Here is a 22,817-nt window from a genome sequence, read left to right as displayed (position 1 = left end):
TTTTGCCTTTTGTATTTGTATTTCATGCGGTCTCGTCTCGCAGCATCAAAAGTTTTTTAACCAAAATGGCATTTTTGGATTTTCTTTTTATTTGAGAGTTGTTTGTGGGTTTCGGTCAGAAAAAGCTGAAGGACACAATAAAAGAAGTTCAGTTTTTGTTTTTATAAATGCAAAATTCGAGACGGAATGATGGGTCCCTTTTTTTTTTAGAGGCAAAGTTGATTGAAGTCGTGTTCTTTGGGGCAGGAAATGTTTTGAATTCATAACAGCTGAGAAAAAACTTGATGTTTTCAATCGAAAAATTGAAGCGGAATCGGTTTTTGAACGTTTTAGTTACAGGTATTAACAAGGAACAGTCAACGGTTTAACTGGAAATGCATTTTAACTCAATTTTATACTATTGTACGATATGTACATTTTGGTTTAAAATGAACATAAAATATTACTGAAGCTTTGATGAGTGATTAAATAAACTTTTCTTGCTTCAATACATATACTTTTACGTTTGACATTTTCAGCAACGCCCGCTTGATTTAAACAAGTTTTTTTGAAGCCGCAACTCGGATTGCATTAATGCACATATACATAAATTTATCTATGGACGATTGCATTACCATAACTAACTATTGTTTGAAAGAAACTGCGCCCACATGAAAACACAAATCACAGAGTGACTCAACTCATTGAGTTTTCCCGAGATCATAGACATGATCAAGGCGAAAATAATTAGTTTTCTCTTAGAATTCTGGGTACATAGTTATAATTTCTACTCACTTAATCTGCCGAAGCTGTGCGAAAGCCTCTTCTTGAGCTTTTGAAGGGCTCCTCCCTTTTTCTCGCGCATTGTGACGCCTGTGAATAAATAGGAGAAAATATACATAAATAATGTAGGCAAACAAATCACTTAATTGCGCTGAAATGTGAGAGATTTATTAAGTGACATTCGGTGATTGCGTAATGATGGCTCCAATCAAGTTGTCTGTTTTCTATATATACATTGGGAAAACTTCAAAACAAACAAACAGAGGAAACAAAACGCAGATTTCGTTGTTATAAACAAAATGAACATAAATCAGCCGAGCGTGGTCTCACATAATAAACAGGGTGACCCCAGAGATGGAAAATCGTGGCGACTGCATTTCCCCAAATGAATAATCAACAAATTTTACACCAACTAAAAATATTCCACCGAAAATAGAAAATGCATTTCTGAGTTTATTTTGGTATTCGAGGGGGAATCTCTCGTTCCCCTCCATAACGCAGCAGTATAATTAAGTTTTCTTTTTAATTCTGTTGTTTGTCGAAATGATCAAATAATAACATTTCGCAAAAGGCGCTTATTTGAATGTTCAGTGAGGCATGAAAATTGGTATTTGTTGACTTTTTTCAAGTGGTTTTCAATGGGAGGCGTGTCTGGTTTTCCTGGTTTGCTGATTGCATTAATGATTTCGAATTGTATTTTTTCACTATTATTAAAACGCATAAAAGTGCGAATTTGTTGTGGCTAGTTTAAATAAAGCAAGTGGGTCAGCAATTATATTGCAAAGTGGCAATAGGTAAACTAATTGACAAATATTGATCTGTGTTGAGTAATAAAATTGTGTGGTTACTCACAAAGCAATACATATAAATCGCTGTGTTATCTAACACCTACTAACACATATTCAAATTTCCTCGTTCTTCATTTACATTTAGACTTCTCGATTATACGTCGGCTTCTACTGTATTACCACCATCCCAATAAGGAAATTGCCACTTGAACAATCATTTGTCAAACTCTTCACAACTTTCAAGCCGCTGCACTGACACTGATTGAGATGACCACTCCAAAACGACCTCCACAAAGCCCCTACATTCAATAAATATCCGCTCTTTACCCGGCTGACCACAGTGCCCAAGTACCACCAACTACATGGAAACCAGTTTGGTACGAGAATAAAGGCGACTTTGACAATTGCATACAGAAAATAACTTAAATGTGTATCTCTCACTGTCCATATATATAAAATGTGTTTCTTTTTATTTATTTACCCATATGTGAGCTAAGCTAAATCAGGCGATAAAGTGTATGCTGGAGTGTTGAGATAACTTCTCGTTCGAACCCCTTGTGTATAGTTTGGCTTGTTGTCGAAAGCAATTTGGCTTAAACAATGCAAGAAGCAACTCAAGCCCAAGCAATTTATGGCCATGGAGTGCTTTGCATAAGGCCCCAAGTACCCAAGTACCTTCCTCCCATTTTCCACCAAACTGCAACTCAATTACTGGGGCCATTGGAGTCATAACTGTAAGCTGTTGTTGACTTCTAAAATGGCTATTCAAAAACATAACCCGAGGGCTTAAAAAGGGGGAGGTGATTTGACAACAAAGAACTCGCCAACAGGGAGAAACTAAGGGCATACCTATTTAATCAGGAGAAGGTGTGAAAACAAACTATATTAACTAAACTAGATTAAACTAAACAATATACAGGCTGCTTTTACTCAATGGTATATTGTCTTGTTATTTTCATCGTCCGATTTCCGACTATTAAAATCTTTCTCTCTGTGTATCCCCAACAAAGAGCACTATATAGCTGTGTTGTTTCTGGTGTTGTCTACATAAGTGAGCTGGAAATATGATTATGATGGTGTTGCTGATGCTGATGCTGATGCTAATGCCGGTTGACAGAGCCAGACACACCGATCCAGGCGATTGCATATAAATGACACTCACTGTGCACAGTGATTTGCATAAAATGGCGCCAGCCTTAATAGTTTTTGATAAATTGTTGTCAATATTGCAAGTGCCCCCCTGCCCCCTAAAAAAAAAAAGAAGAAACGGCGTTGTTAACAGAAAACTTATTTAATTAAATGCGTGGCGCAAAAGTTTCCTCTTTGCGATAAAGTTGCAATGCCAAAGTGCCACTGCATTAATGAGTTGCATATGCAAACATCAAAGTTTGCAATCAAAATCAATGTCAACTCCAGACGACGATGACTACAAATTGTGGGCAACCAAGTTTCAGATCAAAGGCGAGCGATATAGCGCCGATATACGCAGACAGGTAGAGTTGAGTGGCATTGAGTGGGTTCAATAGCCTAGAGGTTCCGACGCCCATTCGCCCATCCGCCCATGTTATCTACCGACTGGGGGCGTGGCCAGTCAGGCGTGCCACAAGCAAAAATAGCAAGGGCAACGAGAACTGAACAGTCACTCCTGGCAATGTTCGTTAATGTCTGTGACATCTAATTAGGGAACAAATAACGAGGAGCCACAGAAAACAGGCAAAATAAATAATCAAAAATGCAAAAGGTAGTTGGCAAGAAGTGTTCGTTCAGGTTGGGAGTTCTATTGCCTTGTCAATGAAATATGGAAATTGATGGGCGCAACTTGGGGATTGGATAACGATCCCCTATTAGGATAATTATATTTACTTGGAAGTTCTATATCAAACGATACCAAAGGTAGTCCTATAAATAAAAGGTGTATTTATATTACCTTGATTGAGTGCAATCGTTAAGAGTTCTATAAATATAATTCATAGAGCGTATTAAGGGAAAAACTTGTGATAATCAAACAATAAAAGAAATACCCATCAACTAGATAGACTATGTAAATTGTTAAATTAAATTAAAGCAATTAATGTTGCCTAATAGTTAGCACTCTGTGCAAATAATCAGCTTATTTATAATCTGTATTTAGCTACAACAAAGTGCCTCCTTTCGAAAAGCATTCATTACCCCAAAAACAGACCGGCAATTACCCCATAGAAAAAAGAACAGCAGCCAAACAGTTGACACAAGCCAAAAAGAAAATTCTATGACGAGCACTTTCCAAATTTCTTGTTAATGACGTAATTACCTACAGTCGAGCAAAACAAAAGCAAAAACAAAGCTAGCCGGCGAGGAAAAGTGGAAAGGCGGCGCGAGACAGGCGTGAAAATCGTGAAGGAGGCGAAGCAGATTCTGTGGCAGGCCACACGACGTATACGTGACATTTTGGCCACGACACACGGCAGCTTATCCTACAGATGTGTGCAAGATAATAGCAGTAAAGTAGTTAAAATAAACTAAAAATTGATGAATTTATTAAGTTATATATTAGGAAATTCAAATCATTGTAAAGCAGAAACGAAAACCGTTGCTTACATTATCAAATAATTTAGAATAGTTGAGTATACAATTTTAAGAAAGTAATATTCTAATATACACATCTATAATTATATATTCTTCCCCTTGTTCTCCATTCCCTGGCTTTTAGCCAACTTGCACAAATTCTCTGATTCAATGCAAGGGAAAATAGAATGCTGAGTAAAAAAATAAAAAGAAAAACCAAACAAAATAAGGAAAGGCAAAGCTGTTGCTAGCAAAAATATTTTGACACTTTTCGGCGACAAGCAGCTGACTAATTGCGAGAGTTTTGCTCTTTTGGAGAATGCCGCAAAAAAGCCTCTAAAAATAGAGGGAGACTCGAGTAAAATGCAGCAGCGACAGCTGACGGAACTGAAAGTCCAGGAATGCTCGATGAGTAAATGGCTTATAAATGACGCGGAGATTTTTTGCCGCCACAAACTTCCAGGCACCACAAAAAATTCATTGCCCAAAAATAGGTGAAAGATGGCCAAAAAAAAATTCACGTGACAAGTGGGAAAGCAAAATTGATGTAGCAAATGCACAGATTAAATCGATTTTCAACCTTCCCCTCAGTTTGTAACCCCACTGAACTCTTAAATTGAGTTCTAACTTTTAACTATATTCAGTTTGCTGGGCAAACAAGCTTTAGTACGAATTTTATTTGTTTGCGGTTCATTTGTATGCAGGAGAGGGAGTTGCAAAGTCTCTGTTTAATTAAAATGCATGTATAACTAATTAAATGTGGAAAATGGAATTTTCCAAGCCGATAAAGTTTCAACTAATTAAAATAACTCTAAGCCAGCAACATTAAAAACATGGAAAATAAATATAAAAAAAAAAGTTTAAATAAAATATGAGCTTACCACAGCAGGGAAAAAATAAATGATTAAAAACTTAAATTGCTGCACTCATTAATAGTATTTAAATGTTCAACTTCACGCATACACATGTCTAGTTCTGGCTGCCATTAACCCTTGCTGGCCAAGCTTTCTACGCCTTTGGCAGCCCCATCCATCAGCGTCGCCATAAAACACGCATCGTTTATTCACCAGGCAAATAATAAAATTAAAAAACCATCAAAACTACACCCTCGAAAAGCGGGTTATTTACTTTTTTTTTTTTAAATATTCACGCACGCCCGAGGGCAAACACAAATTTTATTACCATATAGAACTATTTTTTATCGCCAGCCCATGAAATCTAATCAAATTAATGTTGGAGAAAGGGAGAGTTTCCTCGAAAGATGGGGCGTGATGGATAAGAAAACTGGGTAGGAAATTAGTCAACCAGTTGCTACACATATATTTTTGGGTGAGTGTATTGGCCACCTGTTTTAATAGTTTTTGCACACGGCAGCACCAGCTTTTTGACTGGAGTTGCGTGTTTGCGAATCGTTCATCTGAAACTTGCCAAAAACCAAGAAACTTGACAGAAAATAGAGACCTGCCAAATCCGAGCTTAATTAAAATGGAAATACATTTTTACAAGGTAAAGAGACAGATGAAAAACTGTAAGTTTCGGACTGACTTTATAAAAACATAAAAATTGAAACTAGAGTTTATTAAGCAAATGAAGCATTCAAAGTCTGAGCATTAAATCTGACACTAATTAAGCTTCAATTATCAGTAGAAAATGCTGTAAAAAGCTAATTGCATGTATGGCCTACTTTACGAAAACATTAATATTTGGTTGAAAGAAAAACTTGTGCTGATTAGAAAAATAGGGATTGGGTTGTATTAAGATAAGAAAACAATTGAAAACAGGTTTAAAAAGCTTCAGATATCAGACAGCAGCTCATATTTCTTGAGAAAAAAAAACTGTAGATCTGTTTTTCCAATTTAGATATTCATTATTCTGCTGAATCATTGACAGACTTTTATGCGAAAAATCTCTCATTTATTTAAATTAAAATTTAAATAAGTTTTCGTTGGCTACAAATTGAAAGCTGTTATTTTAATTATTGAAGTGAAAGTGTGCATCGTATTCGCCCGATTTCAATATTGACCGTAAATCTAAGCTGCCGTAACTCTCTAATTGATTTAGCCATCGGTCGATAGCCTCAAAATGTAATCAATTTGACATTGTATTTGGCGATGTAAAGGCGGCATTCATAATTAGACAACCGAAAGCGACTTGGGAAATAATTAAATTGTATTTTGCCCAGAGGCAACACCAAAACTAGTTGGCCACAATCTAAACTAGTTGCACTAATAAATCAGACGGAGATAGAAATCGATATGCCATAATGAGTTTCGGATGCGTTTGTTTCATGTTTGCTTTCCAGATAAAGGGGAGTTTGGAGGTTGCGGCTTATCGCTGTCCGTAAACCATAATGTCTGATTAAATAAATGATTTCGATTTGCCTCGGGCCGTGACGTCAGTGGTTTTGTCGGCGGCAATCGTCTTGAGTTCAATGTTCTCTAATAAACAAAAATAAAGTTCAATTCGAGTCGAATTAATATCAATTGAGGAAGGAGAAGTCGCTTTTCAAACGGGTTCCCGAGAAAGAGGCGGAGATAGCTGAGTGAAAGAGAGGCCAGAATGTTCTGGATTGCACAATTTTTCAATTAAATGCCGTTTCTGCTTCTGGCAGTTGCATTTATATAACTCTTTTCTTTCATTTCTACCCGGCTTGTGTCAAAATGTTTACGCTTAATTTTAATAAAATTTACTTTGATGCCTGCCATTCTTCTCTCCGTATTTGTTTTGCATTTTAAACGGGGCTTTCGGTGCATATTTTAAATATCCACTTATTTATTTGCTTTTTTTATATGGCAACTGCAGCAAACCAAAAAATATATATACATTTATATATATATGGAGGTTTTTTGTGATTTTTAAGTGTGTATGACTGAAAAGGATGAACGGCAGGAAGTTGCAGACTTCAGTGTGTGTGCTGAAATTTAAATTGAGAGTTAAATTTATGGGAGAATTCTTTTCCATTCTGCCAATATATGCGAATGCACGAAGACCAAAATACAAATAAATTATTGACAGCTCCCCGAAGAATGTGTAAGAATATTGAACATTGAAAACCTGCTGCTGTAAGAAACAACATTAATTTAAAATCTCTTGCCGAATGAATAATTTTCAAAAAATGTTCCCTAGTCAAAATAATTATTTTTACTCATACAATAGATTTTCGTTATCAGCGTTAGCATCACAAAATAAACAAGCGCTTTTATTACACTGTGAATTCCGCCTAACTAAAAATAAACCGAGAAACCATCACAAATGCCAATTAAAGCCGAATCAATATAAATAATTTATAAAAAAGGTGAAGCCTTAGCTTTTTGTTTATATGCTCGATCAATTCCTCTGGGGCAGGAAATTCAAGTACCTACAACAGAGGAATTTCATATGCGCTCTATTGATCACTGATCAAACAAAAAGATACAGTCATGTTATGTGGATTATTTATGATGTGTATATACGCACCGGCACCAAAATTATTGTTGTTAATTTTAGTGGGCTGACTGATTAATTCGGCCATGTTGCTGCTTTAAGACGAATTTCGGGCGCACAGGTAAGTTTATTTCAATGTTATTCAATTGATTAAGTAGTTGGGTTAACACTCTCGTTTATGGCACACATATCTTTGGTTTTACTGGGTACACGAAAAATTCACTGGGTCACAAATCCGTTGGAGATATAGTACATATAAACTCCAAACACAGCACACACTATCGAATAAAATGTATGGGTTTATCAATTCTATTTTTTGTTTATCAGACGGCGACGTCGAAGTTGCAAGTAAACGAGGTCAAATTTTATCTGCAGACAAAACAACAATAAATCTAGCGACCACAGACAACAACAAGAGCCGCAGAAAAAGTTTGCCGCTCGAAAGACACTTTTTTGTTGCTGGACTCGACTTTTTCTACGGTGGTTGTTTGTTAGGGGTGGTTGTTGATTTTTATCCCTTTTAAGTGGTTTCACGTTCAGCAAAATATTATAAAAAGCGCCTAAGTAGTTGCAGCAAAGTCACACTTTTTACAATATTTTATTAGCGAAGTTCCACTTTGAAAGCAGCAACTAAAAATAATGCAAATAATATAACACTTTTTAATAGTTTTTTTGCTAAACAAATCAAAGACAAAAATCATAAAAGAAAGACAGCTTCTAATTGAAAAACTATCACACTGATGCTTAAAAATCAGAAATAAAAGCTGGTAAGGAAACTCTTTTACACTCTTTTTTTCTCCGAAAGTCTCGCAATTTGTGGGGTGTTATTTTCGGGATATTTTCGCCGGGACGCACAACCTGCCGCTTTGAGATTCGCACACGAAATGAGGTCAACGAGAAACGGGACAAAGGACGTCGACTGCGGAACGGCAGCGACGGCGACGGCGACGACGACGTCAGCGTTTTTACGTTACGCCTGGCGAGGAAGAAGAAGAGGCGGTAAAAGTAGCGCAAGGGCGACTAACAGTGGGCGGTGGGTGGTGTTTGGCTCGTGCCATAGAGTAGTGCTCTCTTGCGAGGAGAGCACAAGCCGGCTTGTGGAACCTAAGAGAGAGAGACAACGCGCTCTTAAAGGGGGTTGAAAGGGTCCTGCCGCACACGGCGTATACGCAATATTGCATGATTTACGATTTAAGGGTGAGGGCAGGTCGCGACTCAAAGGGAAAAGGTGGGTGGCACAATCAAAGGATAGGGGTTCTTGGCTTAGCTGGGTCAAAGGCAAATCTCGTTAGGAGATCAAACCAGACTGCAGCTCGAGCTCTGCAGTTTTGCAGTTTTACAGCCACTGCAAACGCAAGCATTTGCGTCACACTTTCCGGTGATGCATGCAAATTGCTCGAAAGTGGGTAAAATATCTTGAGTCAGCAAGCGTATGGAAATCGAAGCTGCGACGCGGCTGCTGATTTACAGGAATCTTCGCAGATAAAGCAACTGGTCTGTGTGACTATCTTCAATAGGGCTATTTCTGATCTCTTTGTACGCTCTGGGCATTTTTCATTCAGCTTCTGCGGGCACAGAGCACAGACACAAGTTCATTATCACGATTATCTCGCATTGCCGCCAAATGTTTACACTTCAAAGTCACGCACCGCCTTGAACTCGAACGAATTATGATACATATTTATTTTTGGTACAGTGGTCGCCTTTTCAGAATATAAGACGATTTTATTACTTTTGTTTACTAAAAGTCTAATAAAATAAGTTGATAAGCTTTTAATTACAAAAAGTATGTCTTTATTGTGGAATATTTTAAGGTATAAAATATTTAGCTTCCATAAAAAGTTTCCGATTTTTAATCAAATATTTAGTGGTTATAAACCATTAGCACATTTAATGGCAGTGCTAATGATATTCCGTCGTGGTTTGGCTATTCCATTCTATCTATTCAAGGTACCACTGTATTTGAGTTTATTATGAATTGGGCCTCGTTTAATTGTAATTGCCAAAAAAAAAAATAAGAAAAAACACCCGAAGATAGCAATAATAATAAACTGCTCTGCCACAAAAGTAACCTTCAGTTTTGGTTTCCTTTTCGCAGCTGAACGCACTTCAACCCGTGCAAAGCCTCGCAAATAAGCAGAATTCAAATAAATGTGGGGGTGCTAAGATCTCAAGGGGTTAAGCGGGGGCTGCAGGGGGTTAAGGGGCTGAATCGGACCCGAACTCGGACTTCTAATTGAAACTAGAGACCGCATTTCGTTGGGGTGCGCACTTCGCGCACTCCGGCTGCTCAAATAGCAAACAATTCAAATAAACAAACACAAAACACACACACGAGGCAAATAAATAAATAAGCTACACACAACAGCCACAATAAGGGTACACAAATTATTAAATATGATTATTATATTTATTGCGACCCTATTGTTGTTGCTGCTCGCTGGTTATTTAAGCTGTGATTTATGAGGCTGCGACAAAAATTCGAGCAAAAAAAACCAGCAGCAGCAATGTGACGTACAATATCTGCAGTTTGAAAGCCACTGGCGGAGTGAAAGAGAGCGGCGGACGGCGCGCGAAAGAGACGGAGAGTGAGTGGGAGCGAGCGAGAGCGAAACGTCAGCCGCGGCGAACGTTCGATTGTGAACTAAAAACACAACAGCAACATCGCCGGCACAGCAGAAATACAAAGCAACATCGCAGCGGCGCTAGCAACATCATAGCAACACAACGGCAACATTGCAGCAATTGCATGGCAGCAACATCCAGCAACATAGCTGCAGCAACTGCAGCAGCTGCGACGCCGGCAGCGACGTTGTGGTGAGTTTTCCACGGCTATTTGCGCTACTATGAAAATTCATTCAGGCCAAAAAGAGGAAAATACAAAAAAATGCGCAGCCGGCAAAGTTTGAACAGCTGAAGACGAGCTTTGCGTTCCGGCTTACGTCACAAATAAAAATACAGAGTAGCGAGAATCAGAGGCATAAGTGCACAGGGAAAAATTAGTAAAATTAAAAATTACTTTAAATTTGTATTCACAATCGCGGTAGCTTCCAAAGCAATAACGTTTAAGAGTTCCCCAAAATCGTAAATTAAGCGTTTATGGTTTTTAAAAAGTTGCAAAATATAAATAAAAACTAGCATTTTTTTTATTGCGCCCATTCAGCAGCCAAAACAAAGCACAACAAAACCAAAAAGTAAACAAAATAAAATAACGAAAACAAAACAGAACATAACAAAAAGAGAAACAAAGAGCAGAAAGAGAGAAAAATGCTGATGTAGCTGCCATGAGGAAGTGTTGGCGAAAATAAATAATTTAAGAAACCATTGTTTAATGCAGCAGTGGGCAAAAAGCATGAATCATCGGCCAAACAGAGGGAGATGGTGCTACCCGGGACGAAAGAGAGGGGGATGTGACGAGAGAAAGAGAGGGAGAGACGCGTGCAAAGGCATCCACAACAGAGAAACACGGAGCAAACGAGTATCCAATGAAGGAATGTGGCCACGCAACAAACAAATGAGAGAATAAAACTCTCTCAAATAACTTGACATCCACACCATTTTCACCACTCCATTGCCAGGGCGAGAGGGTGAGGAGGGGGGCAGAGGGGTGGGAAGAGAGGTTACCAACCATTGGGGCATCGCATATTTTGGTGCTCTATTTTAAATTATTAATGAGCGGCTTGTTCAGTTATTAAAAGCCTGGGAATATCGCCAATGTCTCCCCGAAAGAGAGCCATTCTCACGCTCTCACCCTCGCATTTTCGCTTCCTTTCTCCATTTCTCCGCTGGACAATTCCCCAGCGAGCGGGTTTCCGGCATTACAGGAGCTAAGCAAGAACTCCAACTCCCCATCAACAAAAAATTTGATTAGGTTTAGCCCTCGGTTTATTGGGTTTTGCTGGCAATAAAGAAAGGTAACCATCTTTAATGCCTTGCAAAAATTATAAGGGATACAACCACATCATCTACATAGGGATAGGTTCGGTAACTATATTTCAAGTTTATCAAAATTGCATTTAAATTTCATTAAATTGTGGATCAATAAGTATCTCTTGTTTTACCCTCTATTTCTATAAAGTCATTCCCTTTAAACAACAACTTATTTGGAGTATGGATTAAAGTATATTTTGCCTTTGACAAACTATACCTACTTTATAATAAATATACAATTTGTTCTGATCCGAGTATCCTTTTCAGACACCTAACATTTTTTTTTCATTTTTCATTTCGCAATACTTTTTTGCCCAAAAACACATCGAAAGTCTTGTAAACATGCCAAGCCCCAGTGGCTAGCCATTTTCCACACCCTCGACGCACGAACCCTTATCATGAGTTTGCCGCAAAAAATATCAATCATTTCCAGCAAGCTGACTTTTCACGCAGGACCTCTCCTCCTCTCCGCCCCGCCGTCCATTTCAATTACCCGAAACCGGGCTAATTTGCATTTGGATCGCCCCGAGGCCTAAAAAACCCTACCGCAAAAACCGCACCTGGAAAAACTTTTGTGGCTGCCATGCGAAATAAATTTTGTAGTCATGGTGCTGCTCTCTCCTTGGCCGACGAGACACGCACTCCCCCGGCGAGAAAACCTCGATTTTTCCCAGGAAAATGGCCTCCTGCCTCTGGATTTTCCTGCTGACTTTTTCCCCCAGGTGACCAAAAGGCGGAGCTGGAGCAACAGTCACCGGCTGAGCAAACAACAGTAGGCTAAAAATTGCGTGTGAAATGGTTTTAACTTTTGCTTTTTATCTCCAGTGCTGCAATGGCACGTGAGGGTCCTCCGGTGTGGGTCCTTAGAAGTTACGCATACGCCGTGTTAACCGATTCATGCTGCCAGCTACCAGTTTATTCTGCTTTTTATTGTGTACTCTGTGAACCGGAAAGGCGGAAAAGTTTCGACGCACTTAGGAAATGCACACTAAATTGGGCTCTTTGGTTCTTCAATAAATTCGATTTAAAGCATTTGTAAAATAATTGAAACTTATATTTGGTATTGCACTATAGATTAGAACAATTTTTTGCTTAAATTTAAAACCATCTTGTTCTAAGCATTTATTTCAGTGCATCTGCGTGTTTGTAGACAGCTTTTCTCCCTTTCTTTCGACTTTACAACTGGCGTAACTCAACAAGAAGTAAATCTTCTTTTCCCTTGTTGTTTTAGTTGACATTTTATTTCTTACTTTGCGTAGGTAAATTTAATGGAAAACGACGTGCCCTCCCAAACCTTCCGTCATGCTGCAAAAACTTTCGGCATTCGAAATGAATTGTATTTGAAAACGAAACGGATTAGGGCCACTAGAAAAATAAACTCCTTCGATGATCCAAACTGGCCAATGAATTCGGGTTCGGGGGCGTGTCTGTTTGTGTGTGTGTGTGTGTGTGTGTCGGGGGGGGCGGGGCAAATGGACCATCCAACTTAATTGACTTTTGAAGTGACTACCATCAATCCTGGACCCAAAGAACCCCGCTCTTAGCAACACATGTGGAACCCGCCCATAAAATCATTTAAATAATAAATGCTGGCGAAAGTTTATTCGGGCGAGCTTGGCATGTAATCAAAGTTGGGCTAATGAAAACATTTGCAAAATGTTTGCCCCAATTTTCCTTGCCACTCGTTCGGCTTTACCTGCTTAATGTGTATGGGCCCATAAAATCAATAAGCTTAAATAACTACAAATAACTGAGAAATTGGGCCACAGCCCAGAAAAGAGGGAGGTTACCCAAATGCAATTACCTCCCTCGTAATCCTCTTTCCACAGGATTTGCGGAGGACAAGATGAGCTGCAATTTTCCACACGTTCAGCTTTCTCTTTTTTCCGCTAGCCTCAATAAGTACATACATACATATATGCAAACATATTTGCTAATGAGATGGATTAAGGACCAAAAAGTTGTGGACAAAGTTGACCGGCCACCGACTCTTACCGAAAAAAAACCGCAATAATAATTCATGTTTATGTCAGCCAAATAAATATGCTAAATAATGTTTGCTTGTGTTTGTTGTGGTTTAGTTATGGCTTTGCGAGCAACGAGAAGGGAAATTGACAATTTCCTGCGCAAAGTTTTTGGGGGAGGGCGTTAAATCGGATTTAAATGTGTGTGGGAAATATATAAACCAATTAAAGGCATCGCATTGGACTACAAAGTATACAAACCAAAAGGTTGAAAAAAGTAATTACAATTCGAATTCAATAAATGTTTTTTCGCAGAGTATATGCAAATGAATAGCGAACTGAATAGCTAAATACGAGAATAACATTAATCTCTCCCCACAAAGAAGCAATTTTTGTTTTAAATTAAGTGTTAATATCACCCTTAATAGTTCAAAACTTCACACACTTCGCAGAAGCCATAAAATCAAAACTCCGTCTGGATCATAAAAGAGCAAGCAACTCAATCGCAAGGATAATTAAAATTCCCCTCGCCCAAGTCGGTGTATAATGTCATAACATTCCGAATACGCCATATAGCCAGCACATTGATTTCCTCCGTCGCCAGCATTCAGTCTCCAACATTTCCCTCTTGAGTAAACCAATCGACCATGAACTGCCCCTCCTGCAAATCCCCACCAAGTTCCCTATTCCCCATCCTATTCATATATGTATGTGCGAGAATGCCCCTCCACATGTTCCGGCAATCAACAATGAGCGAAGCACAAACTTCCGGTCTCACTTTCATTCAATTCTGCTCTGCACTTTATTGCAATGAAAAAAAAAAAAGAAGCAACTCAAATGAAAAAACAAACGAAAAATCGCATAAAATGCAAAACGGTCTCGGTTCCACTAAAAAGGTCTATAAACATTTTGAGTCATCAACTTGGCTGCTACTTTTTTTTCTTCTTTGCCGCGAGCAGAGTGAGAACCAATTTACAGCTATGCCCAAAAAGAAAATAAAATTAAAGCAAACAAACAGCACGCACAAGCATTTAATGGAGGCCAGAAACGAGGAAAATCGCATCTGATGGTGATGAAAAAATAGGAGGAAGAATCTCACATGTGCGAGTTCTGCAGCGAATCGAATTGGCATAAAATGGGCAAAAACGGAAATCATTTGCCGTGGAAAGTGGCAAATGTCTCAAGTGCTTTAATTGCCCGCAATCCGACAGATAGTTTCATTTGCACAAAACTAATTTGAGGGCACCACTCTCGAGTGGAATTAAATATATGAAAAATAGGGGGAGCTACTTGATGAATGTCTCAAGTGTTTGAATGGCGGGCTAATTTAATATATATAAAACTATGCAGTAAACTACACTCTACAGTGTACACTTTGATTGAATATCCAAAACAACATTTTCACAGTGTCCCTTTGATTTAGTTGGAAATCACGCAGCGCAATTTACATAAAATTCATTTCCATACAAATTGACTAAAATCTAATTAGTTCACACTTTTTGGTGCCAAAATATAAAAGATAAACTTAGGGCAAATATTGTATAATTTTATTAGACACGCAAACAAAGTTTAAAAGAGATTTTTTAGTTGCAAATTTTCTATGTAATTTAATTGCCTTAAAAGATCTGCAAACATAATTTTGGCAAACCAATTTGACGTCCAACTTTATGGAGCTGGCTTGTCTTGCAGACCAGTGTAAAGAGTAGTTCACTTTAAAATTTGCATAATTAGACAAAAGAGTTTGGCTTGAGAGTTGAGTCAAAGTCCTTGCAAGGAAATGAACTTCCTTTTTAACTGTCTACCCCTTTTCGCTCTCCCTCTTCAAACATTTTCCATTTAGCATTCTGTTTATTTTGCGATTGAAGATGCAACTTTTGCGGCTCACAAATCTTTTTGTTTTTGGCTTTTTGGGGTTTCCCGGGGAGGGCAGGCAGAACTGCAGTTGCCTTTTTGTTCGTTCTTTCAGCTCAGCTAACACAAAACTTGGCCGAGTGCAGAAAATGTGTATCTCTCGGAGTTATGAAATTTATTAGCCTCAAACGCTACACTCCCATATTTCTAGTTTTAATTGGAACTTGCTGCACATTTAAACAAATGTTCTTAAAAACACCAGTTTCTCGGAATATCGTGTGTGTTTGCTTTGCTTTGTCGTTTTATTTTGATTAATGGAGATGCGAGAACAAAACCCAAACAAATCATGAGGTTTCGTGGGAAGGGAATTTGAATGATTTCAAACAGCGGGAGTTCGCATAGTTTCAATGTTATTGAGTTTTCGGGTTGATTAAGCCTCCTGAGGAAATGTTTTAGCTGTGATTTAATTAAGTTATTTCAGGTTAATTACAAAACAAACATTCAGGTGATGTCATCCATGCAAAGGCATTGATTTTCTTTGAGTATGGCACTTGAATTCATTTAGCAGGCAGCGTTCGATTGTCAGAAGTTAATTAAGCAACCGAAGATGATGAACGTACGTAATTCTTCATTTTCCTATATGCAGAGCAGAAAATTTTATCTGGCCATTCAACGGTGAAAAAACCTGTGAAAAAGGGAAATAAAAACAGGACATGCCACCATCGCAATCCTGCTCGCAGGCGGTGAGCAAATTAAAACGCTGCGCAATGCACAAAAGGGTTAAATGGCTTAAGCGCTGGGCGGAGGGCGGTGGGCATCGAGGGGGCGTGGCCATTGAAAAGGCCAATAAAACTGCGTGAGTAATGTGGCAAATGGCGGCAGTCGAGCGAGTTGCAGGTCATAAATTGATTGAAACAAAAGGGAAAATTGATATAGCAAAAGAAAGTGGTGGGCAAAAAAGAAAAGAAAATTTTAAAAAGTCAAAAAAAATATGTACCATGTAATATGCCTATATAAAGTATAAGTTTTCAGTTACTAAGAAAGAAAAGCTAGTGCCTGTGCCATATTAGAGTTTACTTATTACTTATACCAGCAGATTTGGTTTCCTATAATAAATATTAAATTTTCTTTCCCTGCTGACGAAGAGCTCCCGAGCAGTTGGTATAGCGAGAACAAGACAACCCCAACTGCCCAACACTTTATGTGTGCGATACCGAACTGAGCCCACGTGGCGTATGAGTGACGTGAATTTATGTAAGCTGTCTGTGGCAGGAAAGCGGGAAGGAGGGGAGAAGGGGAGAAGGGAAACTGCTTAACTTGCCACACGTTCTAATCAGTGAATGCAACTGCAAACATTTTGTTTGCCTGCTGCCCAAAGTTACCTCACCCGGGAGGAGGAGTGGTGAATGGAAAACCGGTTTCAGTTGCAGTTGTTCACCTTCAGCGTCCTTTAAGCCAGTAAAACGAGAGTGACAGCAGGGAGATCGGAGGATTCGGGGGATTGGGGGATTGGGTGTTGTGCGGACACAGGCGGAGGGCCATCAGCCCAGCCAATGTTGCATGCCACACAAGCCCAAGCCAACCAAAGTAAACCAACACACAAAACGAACCGTACAACCAAACAACCGACAACGGAGAACTGAGAACCGAACCGAAGCGAAACAACAACGGCGGGAACAACAAAAATAAACCCAACAACGAGAAGAACAACAAGAAGTGTTTGGAATGCACAATTGAAATTGAGATTTATGTGGCCATCAGATACCCTGTATGCATAGGTAAGTGCGAATAAGTCCCAATAAATTTGAGAACCTTTGCCTTGATGAAGTTGAAAGAACTCTTTTTAAATCTTTATCATGTTTTAAATGTACATCAAAATTTTCATTAATACAAAGAATATTTTTAAAAGACCAATTTTTTTTAAGCAAGAATGAAATATAACATTTATAAATAGTTGACCAGTTTGTAAGGATTTCTTGTGTAACTAAATCCATTGCGGCATTTCAGTGACACTTTATTTAAGATAAGATTTAAATGTGCAAAATAAATTATTTGTGGCACCTTTGGCTGCACATAAATTCAATATTTGTATTTCTTTTAGTAAATGGTCACCACCCCCCACTCATGTTACTGCCCCAAAAATGCAGCTACCCTGGAAGTCACAAATCAGCGACTGCATTGGCCAAATGCTTGGCATGCTGCTGCTGTTGGTAACTGCTGGCACACAGCTTGGAAAACTCACAGCTCATGGGGATGGCGGGGGGAGAAAGGCGGCGAGGAACGGGCGGAAAATGGGAGTGAAAACTGAGGAAGCAGTCGCAGCTGGAAATCACTATGTATATGTGGGTAAACCAGTTGAGTGGCAGGCTGCTCGCGATTCTCATTCCGCTTCCAATTCCAAACTCCCAAATCGGTGACACAACAACAATAAAGCTCTCTAGCTGCCTGATGGACGACCGGAAAATGGGTGGCAAGGTGAGTGGGTGGGTGGATGGGTGGATGGTTGGGTGGTTGGATGCATTGTGGAAAAGCGTGGTACAGCGTCGGCAATTACAATTCAATTAATGCGCTTAGTGCAATTCTTCTTCGCCTTCATTCCTGCATTCTTCGCCTACTTATGCCCACTTATACTTTTCCTCGCCGTATAGTAAACACATGATAAGAAGCGGTAAGATTGCTCAAGCAGGGAAAAGGGGGCGGTGGGGGGGCAGCATGGCGGTATGAGTTGGAGTCCAAGAACTTGGAAATTTAATCGCCGCCGCACAAAGTTAAACGACCGCGCAAGTTGCTTAAGAAGCAGGGCGTAGACATGGGCGGTGGACGTTGGGATGTGAAGGCTATGATATGCTCATATGTGAGCATGTAAGTTAAAGTCTTGTTAGCTCATACAATGAATTTCATTTAAAGTCCACATTTAATACAGCATAACCGTCGATAAAATGTAATAAAATACTAAAATTAAGAGCCCTTACTGTTGTAGCCTATTTTCTTTCAAATCGTGTTCGTTGCTTTAAGTAAGTCTTAAGTAAAACCACTTCCTTGGCTCATTTTACACCTCCCCGTCTAGTCGACCCCTTTAACTTCCAGTTTACATTGCATCCTTATAGGTGCCCACACTGCGTGTTCTTCTACGTGTTCTCCACGTCATGGGTGTTGTTTTTCAGGTTGTTAAGGGGGCGATGGAAATGGGAATGGGGTCTTTGTTCCTTCAAGAAAAGGCAGCGATTGCACAATGAACGGTTTTAAATTGCATTTTATTTAATTAAGCTGAAGGCATAAAAGAAGAAATTGAGACAGGCAGAGTTGGGAAATATTCTTAAGAAGTTTTTCCCATTTTCTTTAAACAAGTGAAGTTCCACAACTTCTTTTGGGTATGCTGAGGATTTGTTTTGTGGGATCGCTGAATCTGCTTTCGACTGAGTAAAAAGTAAATAGGAAAAGGCAAAAAAAAAAACTTTGATCGGAACAAGGTAAAGTCAACAATGAATTAACAATGTCTTGCACAAATTATTGCAAACTCTTTCATTAAAAAAGTGTAAGAATAAGAGAGAATGTTTCAAGAATAACTTGAAAGAGCTCCATTTACCATAAATCTTTAAGAAAGTAATCTTAATTAATTGTGCAAAAATCTGGAAAATCTTAATGGTCTTTAAGTGTTACAAAACTCATATTGAATTAGTCTGTTTCTTTTATATTCTTTGTTGAGCTAAATCTTACTAATTAGCATACAAAATTTATTGCCCATCCTCAGTTAAGAAAAAACTTTTCTCAAAAATCCCAGTGTTGTATTACACTTTAAGCAAATGGAAAAGATAGTTTCCATCAGTTTTTTTTTTTTTTTGTCCTCTCTAAGGTCGCGTTGGACGAGACGAGTCCCCGAACTAGCATTAAAGTTACATAATAAAACTAATAATAATTATCAACGCCATTGTCGGGACATCAACCGAACAGCAAACCAAAACAAATATAGAACTGGCGAATAAAAACCAGAGAGTAGAGAATAGAAAAGTTGAGTGTAGGTGGCGGAACTCGAATGACAAATGCACCGTAAGAAAATAATTCTACACATAACTTTTGTGCCAATAAAATCCAGCTCTAAAGAGCAGAAATTTTCTGATCATTAACTTGTTTAAAATTCTGTTGTGCCTTATAAATTCCTCCTATAGATGTAATTTTTCTCTGTGCAGCCACCAAAAGCAACTTCTCTCTGGCTGGTGTTTGGTGACATGGTCTGAAAGAACAACAACTAGAACAAGCGAACCGGCAGCAGTTACACCATTCGCTTGTTGTCGAGGTCCTGGCACAACTCCCCTTCCATTTTCGCCTTTTCTCATCTCGGCCGACACTGCTGAGGATGCTGGGAATCCCGATTCGCCTGCCCATCATCATTGTCATTGTCTCCTGGCAACTACAACAACAACAACCAGAGAATCAGCCACAATGAGCGGCGCAAATGGCAACCAGGACAATAAAATGTCATAATGAAAGTTTTCCTTTTTTTAATGGTACAGAAAGAGCGCAGACAAACGACGAACGGCATTTTGGAGGGTTATAAATGGGACAGACTAATGGGTTTGTTGCCTGCTCTATATGGCGGTTATGGCCGACTATTTTATGGCGAGTTTAGTCTCGTGTTTCTGGGTATGATTGTCCTTGACAATGGACTCAAAAGGCTTACCAGAGGAGGGTATACTTGAGATATATGACTAGTTTCGCCAGGGGATTGAAAACTTACCTGGAATAGGAAAAAATAAAAATTATTTTAAGTATTTTCAAATAATGTGATAATTACATTAAAATCTGTTTAAAGTACATATTATATATTCCAATCCAAATGTTTAAAGTCTTCATAATTAAGCAAACAACTTACACAAAATGTGTTACAACTCATTTAACCTGAAATTGCCAGTTAACCCTTCAATTAATTGAATTCTCTGATTGTTAAACATGATTCTATTAATTGATGCCATAAACTCTGTTTACTTTTTATTCACATTTCAATACATTCCTTTGCGAATTCCAGATGTTTGCCATTGGGCCTTGAAAGCATTTTAGTACTGAACAAGAATTAAATTACTTAACTCTAATTAGTATTGGCATGACAGTGAGTAACTGAAGCGCCAACTGCTACTGTTAACTGCGAAAATTTCGCAGTTGATTAATAATGAAAAGGCAGCCCAAGTTTAGTCATGCAATACGACCTGCAGAAGACTTCTTTCCGCAGCTAACCTTCAGTTTTGGCTTGGTTCGTCGTCGGTTTGGTTCTCCAACTCGAGTGTTGAGAGTGGTGTCCCAAGTCTGCGACTGCCTTCACATCAATTAGTGGTTTCATGTTGTGCATGACAGGCAAAGTTGCTCTCAAGATTTATATCAAGCATATGTATAACTTCCTCTACGATTCGCAGCTATCATTTTCAAACTGCACAGGGCGAAATGCAGTATTTTACTACTGCAGTAAGAAAAATTTGTATTTATACGCCCTTTTAACTGATTCCACAAACAGGATTATATCGTGCTTATATTAATATACAGAAAATATTTTATTAACCAATATATTTTTCGAGTGTAAGAGTTGCATGTTGCCTTGGCACTCAAGGACTGCATCTTGCGCCTCCGACGAGGCTGTCGTTCATCAACGTCTTTTCCCAAGGAGCGTTCGTCTTCGTCTTCATTTTCATCACTGGGATCCCTGCGCTCCTGTACTTTCTTATCTTTGTGCTCAATTTTTCGGGACTCACAGGTGTTGCACACTGTCTGCGATTCCACCTGATAGACAAAGTGTGAAATGAGTAATGCAAATTGCAGGCAAAGGAGCAGCAGCTAAAGCAGCTGCCAAAAGGAGCTGCCAAAGGATCTGGCTGAACAAAGTGTTATGGAGCAGACATTTGCATATGTAGACCAGTGCATCTACCTCTTGGCAATTTCGGAGCTCTGGAGTTTTTGGTTAGTTAGTCAGTCACTTTGGCAGCGTTTTGCAGCTGTCATGCATATGGAAGTAGGTCGTAAATCTCTGCCACTTTCGGCTGCCTGCAACGCTGATTCCCCATTGCCTTTGCATATTTGATGAATGTGAGCACGGGGCTGCGACGCCCTTTTGATTAATAACTGCAAATTGCCATAATAGTTCACATGATTTGTTCAGTCTTCTATTTATGTATGTACGTCTGTTGTGTGAGTCATGAGAAAAGGCGAAATATGACGTCTGTATGGTGTGAAAATTAGGAGATGTTTGTGATGCATGTGGGAATATAAATCAAAAGTGAGAGATTTGTGGGAGGTATCGGAAGTTGTAAATGAAAGATAAAACTGCTTTACAATGCAATTATCTAATCATGTGCCATAATGACGTTAGAAAGAAAACAATTAAATATGGCACAAATTTTAAAATTATTTTCTATAGTTACAAGTATAGTTAATTCCAAGTCTTTAAGTACCTCCACAATTCTTAAGATTTCAAAAGCATTCTAAGCTTTTTGTTTTATTAATTTTTCATTGTTGTCGCACGTTCGTAATACAATCTTAAAATATTTCTTTGCCCCATTACCTATTTATTTAACCAGGCCTTGCTGCTTTTAGTTCGTAATGTGTTTAAGCCGCAAAAACTGTGTCAGTTCACTGGTTCAACATGGGCTCAATCGACCCACAATCCGCAAAACCTTCAACATCCAGCTCAACCCCAAGAAACCACCCATTCATCCATCCATCCATCCATTCGGCTTTCTCCTGGCTTGGCAATCATAATTGGTTGGACAATTTGCCTTGGGCAAACATTTACAGCATTTTACATGTCGGACGGCTTCCATGACCTCCTCTTTGGGTCCTCCGCTCTTCCTTTTGCCCCTCTCGATACTTTTTAATTGAATAAAGTGCACTTTGAACCAGCCAACCCAAAAATGCCCCTAGGCAACACGCCCATCCAACTTGTGACACTTTCATTGTGTAAAATGTCCTGCAAAGGAGTAAAGCGAAAGCGAGTGTACAGAGAAAAAAGGACTTTAAACAAGGAATTAAAAATTTTCATTATGGTATCTCCCTACACAAAATTTTGTGCTTTTTTATAATTATTTTAAAATTACTAGTAATTTACTTTTAAATTTATATATACATGTTAAATTATGATGTACAGTTATTAAACAAATTTTGTGAATTTTTCTTTGTGTATAAAAAAGTAGGAAAACGGAAGGCATGACCAAATGAAGCACGAGAAGTGAGAGAATCGTGCGACAAGCAATTTTTCTGGTAATAAAAGTGCGCCAATAACCCACTGCACTTTGCAGCACTCCACCCTTCACCCCCAAGAGTCGCCCTTCCCTTTAAAGCCTACCATACACTTGCCACACATAAAAACTGAAGGAAAAAGGAGGCGTTTAGATTGAGTTGTGTGTAGGCCACTCTGCTGATGCCCCCAGCCCGTATCCATTCATTTCTGTTAATTTATTGCCCTGTGATAGCCAAATATGGCCAAAAGGGGGACGGGATGGGGGGGCGGAAGCTGTCTAACTGGCGAGGTGGAAAGTGGGTGGTTGTGGTGGGATAAGGAAGAGGAAGTGGAGGA

The 22,817-nt window shown here is 38.9% G+C and overlaps 1 protein-coding gene across 4 annotated transcripts in view; it reads right to left on the bottom strand.

Annotated features, from left to right (window-relative positions):
* LOC120447470 (cyclin-dependent kinase 14) overlaps positions 1–22,817 on the bottom strand; it is a 98,987-nt gene that overhangs the window by 53,425 nt on the left and 22,745 nt on the right. For 2 of the 4 annotated variants that reach the window (XM_039628858.2, XM_039628857.2), the window contains one exon: positions 775–852. In XM_039628858.2, the coding sequence (XP_039484792.1) occupies positions 775–852 (78 nt within the window). Of the gene's footprint in view, positions 1–774; positions 853–7,550; positions 7,887–10,035; positions 10,141–22,817 lie in introns of those variants that run through there. The other 2 variants (XM_039628859.2, XM_044006253.1) reach the window with 2 other exon arrangements.

Source organism: Drosophila santomea, chromosome 3L, assembly GCF_016746245.2.
Source record: "Drosophila santomea strain STO CAGO 1482 chromosome 3L, Prin_Dsan_1.1, whole genome shotgun sequence".
In the NCBI taxonomy this organism is placed as follows: Eukaryota; Metazoa; Arthropoda; class Insecta; order Diptera; family Drosophilidae; genus Drosophila; species Drosophila santomea.
The sequence above is the reverse complement of the archived record's forward strand: the minus strand, read 5'-3'. Positions and strand labels throughout refer to the sequence as shown.